The 14,520-nt window shown below is 40.2% G+C and overlaps 1 protein-coding gene and 1 long non-coding RNA gene across 8 annotated transcripts in view; one reads left to right on the forward strand and one right to left on the reverse strand.

Moving 5' to 3' along the window:
* Positions 1-14,520, reverse strand: part of Fry (furry homolog (Drosophila)) — a 341,220-nt gene that overhangs the window by 31,597 nt on the left and 295,103 nt on the right. For 4 of the 6 annotated variants that reach the window (XM_005387722.2, XM_013515820.1, XM_005387726.2 and 1 more), the window contains exons 50-55: positions 14,218-14,292; positions 11,221-11,391; positions 8,138-8,146; positions 4,288-4,488; positions 3,573-3,734; positions 592-758 (exon numbers count right to left, since the gene is read on the reverse strand). In XM_005387722.2, the coding sequence (XP_005387779.1) occupies positions 592-758; positions 3,573-3,734; positions 4,288-4,488; positions 8,138-8,146; positions 11,221-11,391; positions 14,218-14,292 (785 nt within the window). The remainder of the gene's footprint in view (positions 1-591; positions 759-3,572; positions 3,735-4,287; positions 4,489-8,137; positions 8,147-11,220; positions 11,392-14,217; positions 14,293-14,520) is intronic. The other 2 variants (XM_005387724.2, XM_005387729.2) reach the window with 1 other exon arrangement.
* LOC102014272 lies at positions 1,410-11,953 on the forward strand. 2 transcript variants are annotated; one of them, XR_001234614.1, is made up of 6 exons: positions 1,410-1,517; positions 5,314-5,379; positions 6,174-6,291; positions 6,427-6,679; positions 11,236-11,458; positions 11,553-11,953. It is a non-coding gene; the product is annotated as an uncharacterized LOC102014272 (long non-coding RNA). The 2 variants fall into 2 exon arrangements; XR_001234615.1 differs by lacking the exon at positions 6,427-6,679.

A 14,520-nucleotide genomic window follows, 5' to 3' on the forward strand; every position in this document is an offset into this window, starting at 1 on the left:
CTGAGCTAAATCCCCAGGCCCTATTTCCTCATTTTCAACTTTCAAAAGAGTAATGTTAGGGCCTTGTCTTTCTTCTCCTGAAGTAAATCTGCATTATTTCTGACTTATCCTACATGCTGAATTTATCTGAACAGTGGTGTTCTTATCTGTTCTTCTTCGTATATCTCACTCGTTTCAGAGGTATCAGCCACCCAGCCGAGAGACACTGATTTAAAGGAGAGGAGATATTTAGTATATAAAGAGCTTCTTGTTCATACTTTTAAACTCAAAGTGGAAAGAACTCATTTTCCAGCCTTGCCAAGCTTGCTTATCTTCAAAGGTTATAAGGCCTGGACCGCATCCCAGGCCCTTCTTTGGCTTTTCATGCTGCTTTTTGGCTTTATAAATTCTTACATGGGCATCCTTTGGTGGCTCCCCATGAGGCTCCATCTGGAGTTGGATGTTCTAATCCAGTGGGAGCCCACTGAGCTATATACCACCGTGGGCTCCTTCGTTAGGAAGCCCAATAGCGTAAGTGTGTCACCTAACGTGAGCAAGCATGACGCAGCACCACGCACCAGGTACGCTCCTTTCCACCAAGGGCTCGCTTACCTTGCAAGGGTAAACTGGTCCAGGCCTTGGTTGCCTTTCTCCTCTGCCTCAGTCATATCTAGACTGAAGCTGTCACTGCATTCGAAAGCTGCTGGGAGCTCATTGATGGAACTTGAAAGGTCATCCTCATGCACGGTAGTGTCTTCCTCCTCCTGGACGGCTTCAGCCTGGAGGGATGAGAAGAAAAAAGAACCCCCGGTGCATAAGAATATATACAGGAAATACATAAAGGAATAATAAAATAATAAAATTCTGACACCAGTAGGAATCGGACAATTGTTTTGTAGCTACAATATAGTCTATTGCTGGAACCAGATTCAGAAATTCTCAGAAGTGCTGTTTGTTCCTTATCTTCCTATCTCTCTCTTCCACAACTGTCCCCAGAGGCGCTCTCTCAGTGACTGATATTTGACTCATGGTTATGGGGCAGCAGTGCTAAACTTGGAAAAATTGGTCCAACCTGTATGTTTTACAGAGGAAGGGAATGATGTTTCATGTGATAAAGACATTTGTCTGATGTCTGATCAGTAGTCCCAGTGGGACCTGGGAAGAGAAACACTGACTTCAGATTCAGAAGTATGCACAAGTGATCCAGAGTCCTCCACCAGTGCAGGCCTTTGCGCACTGAAAGTTCTCTAAAATCCACTTACATCTGTGCTTTACTTTTGAATGAGAGCGCTGCTCTCACCTCACCGCAGCATGCGGACAGAGCAGTTACCACGAGAGGGCGCTAAAGCGGGTAGAGCCAGGACAAGTGAGAGGCAGGAAGGAGGGACACAGCCAGCAAAATGGAAAAAGAGGCAGGGCTTGAACTTGGGCCAGGGGGGGAAATCAGCTGGAGAACCGATTGTTCTTTGTGAAAGGAAGGAAGGCAACTGGATCACACTTCAGAGGACGAGAGGAAGAAAACACACATGCATGTTACAGTGAGTCATTTTCTTAAAGCAAAAACAAAGCTGAGGCAAACTAGAACTGTACTCTGTAGGATTAACAGAAGTTAGCAAGAATGTTAAAGATGTATTAGGAAGATAGGGTGGCTCCTGTCTTTGGTGGAACTGCTTAGAAATACTGAGTTTCAGAGATTTATCCGTATCTGCTGCTTTCTGCTTTTTAAACTACACAGATGCAGTGACGTGGGCCCCGGGGCACTATCCCGCTGACCAGTGGCACACAGACTTTGCCTACTGTGGAAGGGCTGAGGTCTTACAAAAATATCTTTACTTTTTCTAACATCACAGCTATATCAAATACCACAGAAACCCAAGCCATGAGAGAAGCAGCAGTAGTTCTTTAGAAATGAGACTGAACTTTTGAGAATTAGATACTTTTCACTTCAGCAGTACTATGAGAAATCTATGTATCTTAACATACGAACTCCTGAGAAATAGCAAATGCTCAGAACATTAAATATATGATGGGACCTTGGTTTATGAGTTTCATTTGTTTTACGATTTTGGGGAAGGTGGCTGCATTTGTGTTTGTGTGTGGGGAAGATGGCCATGGTTGTGTTTGTCACTTGATGTGGAGTTTGTGAATGGAAGCAAAATTTTGCCAAACACTTTTATTTCCAAACCGAATTGTTTGCAAAGAGAGGTGTTTGTAAACCGAGGTATTAACTGTATTTTTTTTTCCAACACAATTTAATTTCTTAGGATTCTGGCATTTTAACCTAGAACAAGATTTTCTTCCTGTGCCTTTTTGCTAATGAAGGATTCTGTTAACTTTAGCAATCCAGATAACAGTCCTTTTGCTATGGGATAGTTTGAGAAATAATTCTTATTTAAACTTCCACATATTTTTTTCCATGTGTATGTGTATAATATTGGGGATTGACATTTATAGGAGACTGCACCTTGGTGGCTGCTCTTGGTTTAAACCACATAGGCTTTTCTCTACCTCAGATCTGTTTTCAGTAAAATACAGAATAGCTAATATTATATTTTTCCATTAGAAGCTTCAGAATATACTTTTAAAATTTGTTCCTGTTTTCTCTTTAAAACTTATATAATCACTACCAAACTCAGGATGAAGAAAGCTTTACTTTATCCTAACAGTGTAGATTGTTCGGGTATGTTTAATACAAAGAAATAAAATTCTATACTGATGGACATAAATGTGGCTACAAGATCCCAGTGGATGGTTTTATTGATAGAATATTTTCTGAAAATTTTGATAAAATAAAGCACACATGAAATATACACTATATAAACAGGGGTGCCTCAGTCCACAAACTTGATTCTTCCCACAGTTCTGCTTGTATACTGAGTTAGACAAGAAATGAATCAAATTCAGTGGTCAGGTTCAATGTTGGCTTTAGGGGAAAATCTGCTTTGGTTCTTGTCCAGTTTGGTTTGTGACCAGAATCGTGCAGATAACGGGGTGCATGAACTGATTATATCCACTGATATATACTTTCAGCCTAACCTTTTAAAATGAAAACACATCCATTAGTTAATGTTTCTCCTCAGTCTGGCTAGGAGAGATTTGTGCAAATCTGGCATAATACTGTGATTGACATTAAAAGGCTGACAGTATGCCAAAAGGCAAGTGTTGAATCAATGTACAAATTGTATAACTGGTTCCTTCATAGGAAAAAATGTCCCCAAATTCGCACATACACCCACACCTCACTTTGCATATTGTTTTAGAAAAGTCATGACAAAGAGCAGCAGTTTCCCAGTCACAGCGATCTCAGATATACACCACTGTTTTGCCCTCAGCAAGCAGTGTTCAGGCAAAATGATTCAATTTACGAAGACTTCACATCAAATCTCTTTGAGCCAAGAAGACGGCCGCTCAAGGGAGTGAGTGTAAAGCAGCGGAAACGTGGGCCAAGGTGCACAGGTTGCAGTGCTTTCACTAAAATCAGAAAAAGAAATGTAGTTCTACTTTTGACCCCCCTTCCCTAAGAATGCTCAGAAAAATGAGAAGAATTTTCCTCTAAAGGAAAACAACAATCACAACTGCCAAAATATCTTCACCTTTGAACCCTCAGAAATCTGCAGATTATTCATATCAGGCAGTGAAGTGTCCAAGCTGGCCATTCTGGTGTTAAAGGAACGAGGGTCAGCGGGGGCTGAGTCGCAGACTGTGGTGAGCAGTTCCATGGGACTGGCCTCCTCTGAAGGGGAGAGGGTCATGATCTGTTTAAAAAGCAAAGGAAATAAAACAGTATGAAGTTCCCCGTCTTTACAAGTTCTAACTCTTCTTTACATAGAGCACAAACTATTATTCTCTAATTTTGGATGGTAAGTATTAACGTTTTAATTTTCATATGCTACTATTATTGGACATTAGACATGGCAGCTATCGATCTAGCTGGTGTCACGGCACAGCCCTCTAAAATACCAGTACTGTATTGGTGATAACCACATTAAAATGTCTGTCCTATTTCCTAAAACTTTAGCTACCAGAGGAAATTTTTATAAAAATTCCAGCCTCATACAAGTTACAGTAGTTGGGAAAAACCTAGGTCCCTACAGATTAGATGGTGATCAGGGTGTATAACATTTATGCCAGCAATTGTATCCATCTGCCACCTACAGAAAAGAGAAATCAGACACCACCTGAGAGTTGAGATTTTAGTCCAACAGCTGTGGTAAATTCTTTACCTGGAACTAGAAACAAAACTCCTGCATTAATTATAAACAACAAAAAAAGTCTCCCAGTTGCCATGGTGGGAGAGTTCCTACTTACTAGGTCGGAGTGCTCCAGGATCTGGCTGGCTGTGAGGTCCTCCTCCTCAGATGATTCATCGGAATCCTCATGGTTCATTTTATCTAGGCTGGGAGGACTTCCTGAGAGCTGGCGCTCCTCCAGGATCTGCATGTCACACTTGTCCAGGCTGTCCAGGGAACGTCTGCGCACTCCCCAGTTGAAATTGTCCATACTCTCACCCTGAAATCACACCATCAGCTCGGTTTTTATGCTCAAATCCTCCTGCGCTCACACCTTTAATTAGTCACAGCTTAGAAACAAATGTGGTCAACATGAACGTCCAAGCCCTCATGAGCTTGGGTATAAAAACTTTAGTTTACCTGATGTGAAAAGTAACAAAAGCAGACTATTTTTGATGTAAATACATATTAAGTTACAAAAGTGATTATACTTTTTCTTGGGCATGTTGGCTATTTTTCTTTAATTGATTTTGGCAAATTCTAGAAATGATGTGTGTCTTAAAAAATCTGTAAGAAAGAGACTATTAATAGTAAAACACTTCAAAAGAGATATGGGCTCCCTCCCCCCGCCAGCCCGTTTAGTGCACTTTTCCAAGGGAGAAACAAGTAGGAGCTAGGCTTGCAGCACATTCCAGAATCCGTTGGCTATTAAGTAGAGGAGCATTAGGTAAACATTCCAGCCCGTTCTGCCACAGCAGTTTTCACAGATAAAATGCAGAGTTAAAGACTGTCAGGGAGCTGGTCAGAGTTTGATGAATCATGCACTACGCAGAGGCCAGAGCAGCAACGGCTTCACTTTTGCTTTAGGCTCATCTTTAAATACTTGTTCCATCCTGGGACACAATTTCTTGCCTCAGTTCTGAACACGACCGCTGACTTGTACATTGTGATTTTCTGAGAAGTGGCCTAGGAGGCCACATAAGTATCAGTGAAAGCTTTTGTTGTATCTTAGATGTTTCCTATAAACTATCAGCTATTAAGTTCATTTGACTAACAATTTTTTTTTTCTAGAAATGAATTTGGGTTTTGTTTTTCTGTTTCTTAGGCTAGGAATAAAGGAAGAGAGGTATTACGAGCCTGCTGCTAAGCAAGTTTTAATCGAAACAAAAAGGTAATGAAATGAGATTTGACACTGAATCCTTTCATTTTTTGGAATTTTTAAGCACTGCCTAATGGTTCACTCTGATGCGAGCTCAGTGAACAGCATAAGGAGATGTAAATTACTGGCAATCTTAGTGGTGTGCTTATTCATTTCTCTCTGGCTTAAGAGTCTATTATTTCTGTCTCCTAATGACACAAGTTTTCTATTCTCATAGATGTCTTATAGTAGATGCTTAACATATTATTCCAAATATACAGATATTATCCATGTCTATATATATTGCCCTAAGGTCACTTGATTATATAGATTTAGATATGTTTTTCATACTTTGTACCTGCTGTTTCCCCTGTATCTATAAAGGTTGGATATCCCTAGCCTGAAATCCAAAATGCTCCAAAATCAGAAAGTGCTGTCATGATGCCCTGAAGTGGAAAATGTCATATATTTTTGTTGTTGTTGTTTTTTTTCTCCGGTACCAGGAACCGAACTCACGACCTTGAGCTTGCCAGGCAGGCGCTTTTGCTGCTGAGCTAAATCCCCAGCCCCTGGAAAATGCCATATCTGACATTATGTGAAAATTATCTTTTGGTATGTGTATAAGATGTATATACAACATAAATGAATTCTGTTTAGACTTGGGTTCCATCCCCAAGAGGTCTCATTGTGTATATGCAAATATTCCCAAATCTGAAGAAAATATGAATCAGAATTTAAAATCTAGTTCTAAGCATTTTGGATAAGGGATATTCAACTTGTATTTGTTTGATCTCTGTCTGCAGTGATAAATAAATTCTTTTTTTCAGTGTGGAGGAGAAGACTAACTGCTATGTTGGGATTTTAAAATAACTATTGCAATGAAAAAATGTGTAAGAGCAAGACGTTTTGGAAGAAAAATGCAATGTGTGAAGAAAGGAAAAAAAGGTGAAAAGTTACACTATACAAAAAAGAACGTGAAAACTACTGGAATATACAAATTTATAAAACTGATTTTCTTGTACCAAATGAATGGATGAGCTGGAAGAATTATATTTCACTTTTAATTTTTTTTACTACTAGGGATCAAACCCAAGGCCTTGCATTGCTAGGCAACCACTCTACCACTAAGCTACAACCCAAGCCCTGGATGAGCAACACAGACATCCAGAGCAAGAAATGCCGCCCTGGGCAAAGATAGCTGTGACCATGGATTTGCTAGTAGGTCTGGTGAAGACCGGAGTCCATCATGCATGAGAACAGGGAGGCAGGGAGCTGTCTTTGCAGGAATAAGATCCGTCCTGTTAGAGGCTGTGTCAGCTCCATTAACACAAAGGTATTGAAATTGTTTTCCTAGTGGTAGCAGAGGGGTTGAGATAAAGCCATGTTGTAGTCTAGTCCCAGTAAAGGTCCACGGTGATGGAGGCTGGGGGTATAGCTCTGAAGTAGAGAGTGTACTTAGGGTATGTGAGGCCCTGGGTTTAATCCCCCACCTTGGGGGGGTGGGTAGCTGTGGTGATCAAAAGTCAACCCATCTGGGGGCTGGGGATTTAGCTCAGCGGCAAAAGCGCCTGCCTGGCAAGCGCAAGGTCGTGAGTTCGCTTCCCGGTACAGGAGAAAAACCAAAAAAAAAAAAAAAGTCAACCCATCTTTCACAGCATGTCATAGGGATACCTCCAGTGGAGGTACACTCCATCCTGCTTCTCCCTTAACTGTCAGATTTGCATTTCTTGTTACATACAAAGCTAAAGTCCAAACAGTTTATTGGTGATGCCAGGTTATATGTGAAAAAATGTACAAGATGGATAACTTTTCTGGATGGATAATTTTCATATACAGGTTTCAACACACTTAAATATACCACTCAGGATTTTTACTAGGGTAGAAAAGTATTAACAATATTCTAGCGATACTGGAAGTAATATTCACGGAAATAATTTTTTCATATCAGAATGTGGTTAAAAAAAGAATACAAATGATAATTATTATTTTGGTGCTGGGGATTGAACCCAAGACCTGAGCTACATACCCAGCCAAAACAGAATTATTGTTGAAAGGTCTAGGAGTATGTTCCCCTAAATGAGCTAGAGTGAATCTGATATGACACAGACATAGAGTGATCTTAGGTCAGTTTGCTCAGGATGATCCTGGTTTATGCCGGTTATCTGGATGTAATTATTACTGACATCTCCTTTCACTTATGAGAGCCCATGTTTGGATGAAAACTGATCTAGTTACCATAAAGAGATAGCTTCTAAATCTTGGGAAAGAAAGATTTTATTGGAAGTGTATATGATATATCATCAGGTGCAGATTGATTTCACCTTTTTTGGTGTGCAGGGAATTGAACACAGGGCCTTGTATACATGCTTTGTCCCTAAGCTACACACCTAGCCTGATCTCATTTTTAATAGGAAAGTAATAACAACCTATCCAGTTGTGTACTTGCCTAACCAGAAATTATAGGATCTCCGCTGATCAAATTTGATGACTCATTTTCTCTCGAGATATAATATGCATTTTCCTAGAATGTAAAGATTTTCCTAGAATGTAAAGATTTTCCTAGAATGTAAGGATTTTTAAAAAAAATTATAATTTGTTTTACAATATATTTCCATACTAAGCAGCCAGGAAAAATACCTCTTATAGGACACACACCTAAATAGATATATACATACACACAATAAGCATACATTTGCTGGAAGGGAGGAAAAAAAGCAATTATGTTGTTATAAATTTGCAATGATGCAAAACATCTACTAGCATCTCTGAATTAAAAATAGCATCATCTTACCTGAAGTTCCTGGGTAGCAGATTGTATGGATAGAAAAACAAATAAAAGGTCTATTTAAAATGATTAAAGATACTCAAGTGCATTTGTTTTAATTCTAACACAGTAGCAACTAATAATGCTAACAATATACACAATAGATACTTCAGTGGACACAACTTTTTAAAAAGTTAGTGTGTGCTAACCCCAAAGAGAAGGATCAGTGTTCAGCAGCAGCTGTTTCACACCCCTTAGTGATGGATGGTGCAGCTGAGGTACACATGGTAAGTGCAATTTCTGAAGTAGCTTTCCACTTTCCTGACAACTTTGGTCTTTTCAACACATTTTACTGGAATGCCTAAATTATTATTTGTGAGAAAACTGTTAAGTAACACAGGAAAAGAAATAAGGGGCATCAACTAGAAAAAAGAGATGTCACCTGATCTTGCTCACAGAGTTAAAAGTGTTTGTGATCATGATGTATTTACTGCGGATGTGCAATTAATGGCAATGACACAGCCCTTTAAGATTCCAAAAAGGTCAAGGGCAGAAACCATTATACAGATACTATCAACAAATCCTGAGATGAGTGAAAAGGAATAGACACATAAACAGTTTGACTTTTTTTTTTAAACTGGAGGGTCCCACCCACCCCATCCCTTGTTTGTAGACCAGGCTAGCGTGTGCCACCACACCTGGCTTGGCAAGTGAGTTTTCATCAAGTCACAAGATAGGTTTAATTTTCTCTGATGAGGATATGCTAAAATTGTTTACTAATGACAGCCAGTTCTAGGGGACTGACACTGAGAATGCTGAGTGGCTGACACCATGCTAGCCACTCCCCATAGAGTATCTCATGTCACCCTCATGACAACTGTACAGGCAGCTACTATGATGCCTGCTGAACCCAAGAGCATCAGAAACCAAGAAGACCTGCATTCCTGTTGGAGGTCCTTTTGGCTAGGTCACTGGCAGAGCTGAAATTCAAACTCGGGGTTGATAGATTTAAGCCCTTTCATGCTATTTAGGGATCAATAAGTTATTTTAGAATCCTTCATTATAATTTTATTTGGAAATAGCAAAACATTCTGAAATGGCTCATTTAGTTTTGAGACAGCGTTTCGCTATGCTGCCCAGACTGGTCTTTAATTTCTGGGCTCAACGGATCCATATGCCTCAACCTCCAAGTAGCTGGGACTAAAGACATATGCCATAGCACCCAGCTTTCAAATGATTTCTGTTTTTTTTTTTTTTTCCCTCTGGTACCGGGAATCGAACTCACAACCTTGCGCTTGCCAGGCAGGAGCTGTGCCGCTGAGCTAAATCCCCAGCCCCAAATGATTTCTTTTGTTTGGTTAAAATGTGCTCTCTTACTCCCTTGAACTTCTTATAAAATGTTACTCATAAGAAAGGTAAGATCATCTCTGTAATATTTTAGTTGTTGGTTAGGACAAAGAGAGATGATTAAATGGAAGGGATAGCATTCATTATTTATTATGAAAAACATTAGTGCCATAGTTCAGAGGGAGGCATCTCCAATTGTTCTTCCATTTTAAAAGTAATTTTTTATTTCTGTGGTGCTGGGAACACAGCACAGGGCCTCAGTGCATGCCGAGCACATGTTCTACCACTGAGTCGCATCCCCAACACTTTCTTTCACTTGGACAGAAATGAAACTCGTCTTTCTAAAATTGCTTCTGTTACCTCTGCTTTACTTCACGCCCTCCAGATCACTCCACATAATACTTTTCTCGGGGTGAAGAGGAAGATGATACCGCTCTCGTTTCGTCAGTTTTTCCCTTCCTTGTTTAACTTCCAGAACCAGGAGGGTGCCCAGACATGAGGTCATTGTCAGGTCAGGGAGCTAATCTTTTGACATGAGCTGAACACTCAGCCCTGGTGCAGAGATATTTAGAAAATAATCAAATAATTATACAATATTTTGCTTTCTCTGTCACTAATTATGGTTAGCAGTAATCTCTGCAATACTTTTAATGGCCCTGGAACAATTTAAGGTGAGAAGTCAGCTGACACTTTTTTGAAACAGTGCTTTTAGCTCTTTGGCTTCCATGAGACATAAGTGGGGTAGTCGGTAATCACACCCTTTTAGGGAGGATACACAAAGCATCCTTTTCCTGCAAGTGTGTAGTTAAGTTAGAAGGTGCCTACCTACCATAAGACAGAGTGAATTTTGAATTTGAGCCTCTATTTTTAATCGGAAGACCCTAAGAATGGCTTTTGGAAAATAGAGGATGTTTACCTAAAAGTGAATTGCTCAATGATGAGCAACACCATGAACCAGGTTTGGTATCAGGCATCTTTACATAAGCCAGTCCCACTGAAGAAAATTGTGTTTTCATTCCCAGACATTAAAGAGTATCTCTCAGCCGGAACCTGCCCCTTAGCTACAGAAATGAGGGCGACTGACTGGGGGAGGCTCCTCCTTCCAGCCCTGTTTTCAAAATCATGATTCATAGCAGAAAGCATCTTATTACCATGACCATCATTTAAAATAAAAGAGTCTGTATTTGCCTGTTGAGACTTGAATTCAGTTGCTCCAGGTATCTGGAAGGCTGGCGACCAAGCCAAAGCAGAGCACAGAATGCTCGCTCATGTGCTTTGTATTTTAAGTTCTAATGATTTCATCAAACAGCACAAAAAAGCCGGAGCCCCGAGGCTCTCATCTCATGTTATAGCAGGCAAGCTTTGAAATAACTGATTTAGAACAACTCTGCCTTTAGAAGAATTAAATACTTAGCATATTTTGCCCAGGTGCCAGTGAATAGGCTCAGAAGTGCCATGTTTTCGTGCTTTTTAAGTTCCCCTTTGGACTACGCGCACACAGTCTTTGTGTGGTCATTACAGCTCAAGTCTTTGCCACTTAGAAAGAACTTGGCAGCTTCTGCCCCGGGCTCAGACAGGAAGGGTGTGGCAGCTTTTACCCAAGTTAGGCGGCTCTACTTTGAATAAGTTGATTCAAAATAGAGTTTACAGCTTTGCAATGGAAGATCTTCTTACAAAAACTCACTACTTTGCAGGCAGAAAGACACAATTTTGTTAGTCCAGGACAAGAGTTCAGGCAATTATTTTTAGAAAATATACTGTACCTCTCCATCCTCCAGCTCCACGTCTAGGAAATCAAAGTCCCTGAAGACTCTGAACTGCTGCTCGCTGTTTGCGTCATCCATGTTCTCCTGCTCCCGGGTGCCGTCCTCAGAAGACACCAGGCTCGTCTGATGCTCCAGCAGATCCAGGTCCCCACACGAGGAAAAAATCACCTACGGACCCAAAGAGTCCTCTCCTGAGAAGCTGGGCTCTCCTCAGTTGTTTGTGCTACACGAAACGGTAATTGGCTCTTCATAGCACTGTATTTCCAGTACACACCTAATTCCTTCGGTGGGTATTTTTAGAATGTTCTTTTATTATTTATGTTGGACAGGTGCCTTCGGATTAAACTCGTCGCAAGACGTAAATTCATGCACCAGGAAAATGTTCAAGAGTTAAATCACCGGCTCTTAATGGATGAAGGTGGAACACTACCTGGGTGTGTGTGTGAGAGACAAACAACTGAGATACGCTCACAGACAAACTCGTGACTAAGAACTTTCCACTCCTGAGCTGACTGGGATTAGAAATCACACACGTTCACACCCTCCCTAGAACTGCAGAAGAGTAGCCGAACACCATTCCTACAATTTGTATACACATACATCCCTACCATGTTGCTTTAAAACAGTCAAAGCATTTCTTCTGTTACAATCTTTACTATGTTAATGTTTTAAAATTAACTTCTCAGCTGGGCATGTGGCACACGCCTATAATCCCAGCATATGCCTACAATCCCAGCACTTGGGAGGCTGAGGCAGGAGGACTGTCACAAGTTTGAGGCCAGCCTAGCTACATAGTGAGGGCAAGGCCAGCCTGGACTACACAGGGAGACTCTGTCTCAAAAACAACAACAAAACAAAACAAAACAAAACAAAACAAAACAAAAGCTCTATTTAAGTTTTTTCTTCACAGGGCCATTTTAATAGAAGTTTGTTGAAATAGTAATCTACAAATGAAACTAACTTTTTTGCTAGCCAGTGTTTACTGAACATAGATTGACATTAAGTAAAATTAACAGTATTCTTTATATGATCATTAGAATGTCTTAGTCTTCTTGACAAATAGGCAGATCATTTATGTATTTATTTATGAAATATTTTTACTTATTTATTTATTTAGGTTTTTTTTTTTGAGACAGGGTCTCGCTCTGTAGTTCAGACTGGCCCTGAGCTCACTCTGTAGCCCAGGCTGGTTTCAAACTTGCAGCGATCCTCCTGCCTCAGCCTCCCGAGTGCTGGGATTACAGGTATGAGCCACCATGCCCGGCCTAGGCAGATCATTTATAAGAACTGAAATACAACAAACATGTCTCCAAGTAAAAAAAGTGAGTAGATGTCAAATGTAGTGCTTTTTTCCTCTGCTGTTTAAGAATAGTCATATAATGTGCATGACACAGGCTGAATATCCCTGATCTGAAAACCTGAAATCTGAACTGCTTTAAAATCTAACATTTTTGCAGGGTCAACAGGTTCAAAATTTTGACCTCACAGATGTTCAACTGATAAAGTCTGTGCAAAAATTCCAAAATCTCAAAACGCCCAAATCTGAAACACTTCTGGTACTAAGCATCTAAGATAAGGGCTCTTCCAGCTGTATTTTCATGCAGTGGTACATGATGGATGGTTTTGCATGGGATCACACACAGGTGTGTGACACAACACGGGCAGCAAGTCTAGTAGCCAGTGAGAGGCGACACATGAAAATTCTGATTTCCTTAGCTGAAGGCTCCCACGCCTGGGTAGTGCTGTGTGTCTTATTTGTGAGGTACTGTACTCTAGGGAATACTTCTAGCGGCAAGGCCTCAGCACTGGGGCAGACGGTATGAACCAGAGAAAGTGCTGACCATGACGGCAATAAGAAATAACTCTCCTGGGCTGGGCTGCACTGCGGAGGTTAAGACACTTTTGTTTCCCTCTGTGGTGGGCTGGGCAGCTCTGTCTGCCCTAAGTAATGTCCCAGGCGAAGCAACAAACCACGGAACAATAACACCAAAGGTGACTTAAGTGGAGATCTTCAAAGATGACCTGCAGTTTAGCTGGTGGGTACCTGAGGTACGTTACTGAGTACTTATGAGCCTCTACTATTTTACTTCCTCATGAACTATGTAAATAGATACAATTTTGGGTTTTAAAAACAGCTCCAAAGGGAAATTGGTCTGATCATTCTACTTTATTTGGTGAGTTAATTTGCTATTTTTCTGTAAGTAATAAAGATGGTGTAATAGAGATGAAATAAAAGTACAAGGTGAAACTAGACTCAGACATTTTCAGTTTTTGTTGCAATGTGCTCATATCCATGTAATTCAAATTTTCTGAATTTTATAAAGGCTTCAGAAGCTTTCTCATTATAACACTTTCATCATTTGTTCCTTCAGAAGTCTAATGATATTTTTTCTATAACCGTGAAAATTTATGTAAGAAAAAACATATCACTTAAAAATGTTTACAATTTGTTTTGTTTTGTTTTGTTTGAGACAGGGTCTCACTATACATAGCCTAGGTTGGCCTTGAATTCTCAGCGATCCTCTTGCCTTGGCCTCCTGAATGCTAGGATTACAGGCATGTGACACAATACCTGGTTTTATAATCCTTTATCTTTAAGTATTGTGATGTGAACAAAAGAATGTAAATGTAAGAGGCGTGTGTATATGGAACAGAATTACATCTACGAGGATTAGCCTCTGTGTCATGCATGGTGGTGAAGCAGATACTGCACATATGCTGTAAGGAAGTTCGAACGTATATATAAAAAAACAGAAATTTAAAAAAATAAAAACAGTATTCATAGGCAAACTGAGACAGAGAGCCAACAAAAGGTTTCCTGATTTTTAAACTAAGTGAAATTAAAAACCATGGTGGAGGGAAGAACAGTCCAGGGGTTTGGTGTAGATAGTGGGTATCCTACGTGTCATCCATCGTAGAATCTTATGTAAAACTATACGATCAACAGCAAAAAAACAGATCAAAGGCAAAAATATGACACATGATGGAACTTACAGATGGGTTTTTGCTTAACCCTACTTCTTGGCCACACAGAGAAAGGACGTGCACCAGCTTCTCTTTTGTCCTCTTCTGGAAAAGAAACACAAAGCAGGTTTTCATTGTGCGGTCCTGTGAGCAAACCTGCCCTAATCCCACAGCCCCTTGCCACAGAGGGCAGGGGACTGCTTGAAATGCAGCCACTAGGAACTGAGAAGGAAAACACAAGACTTGCTAGGAAAACACAACGTAGAACTTCTCACTGACAATAGTACAATACTGATAACCCCTTGAAACAATTTTTTAGATAAATTTTTAAAT

This window comes from Chinchilla lanigera, unplaced genomic scaffold (assembly GCF_000276665.1).
Source record: "Chinchilla lanigera isolate Chin_1 unplaced genomic scaffold, ChiLan1.0 scaffold00030, whole genome shotgun sequence".
NCBI classification, from domain to species: domain Eukaryota; kingdom Metazoa; phylum Chordata; class Mammalia; order Rodentia; family Chinchillidae; genus Chinchilla; species Chinchilla lanigera.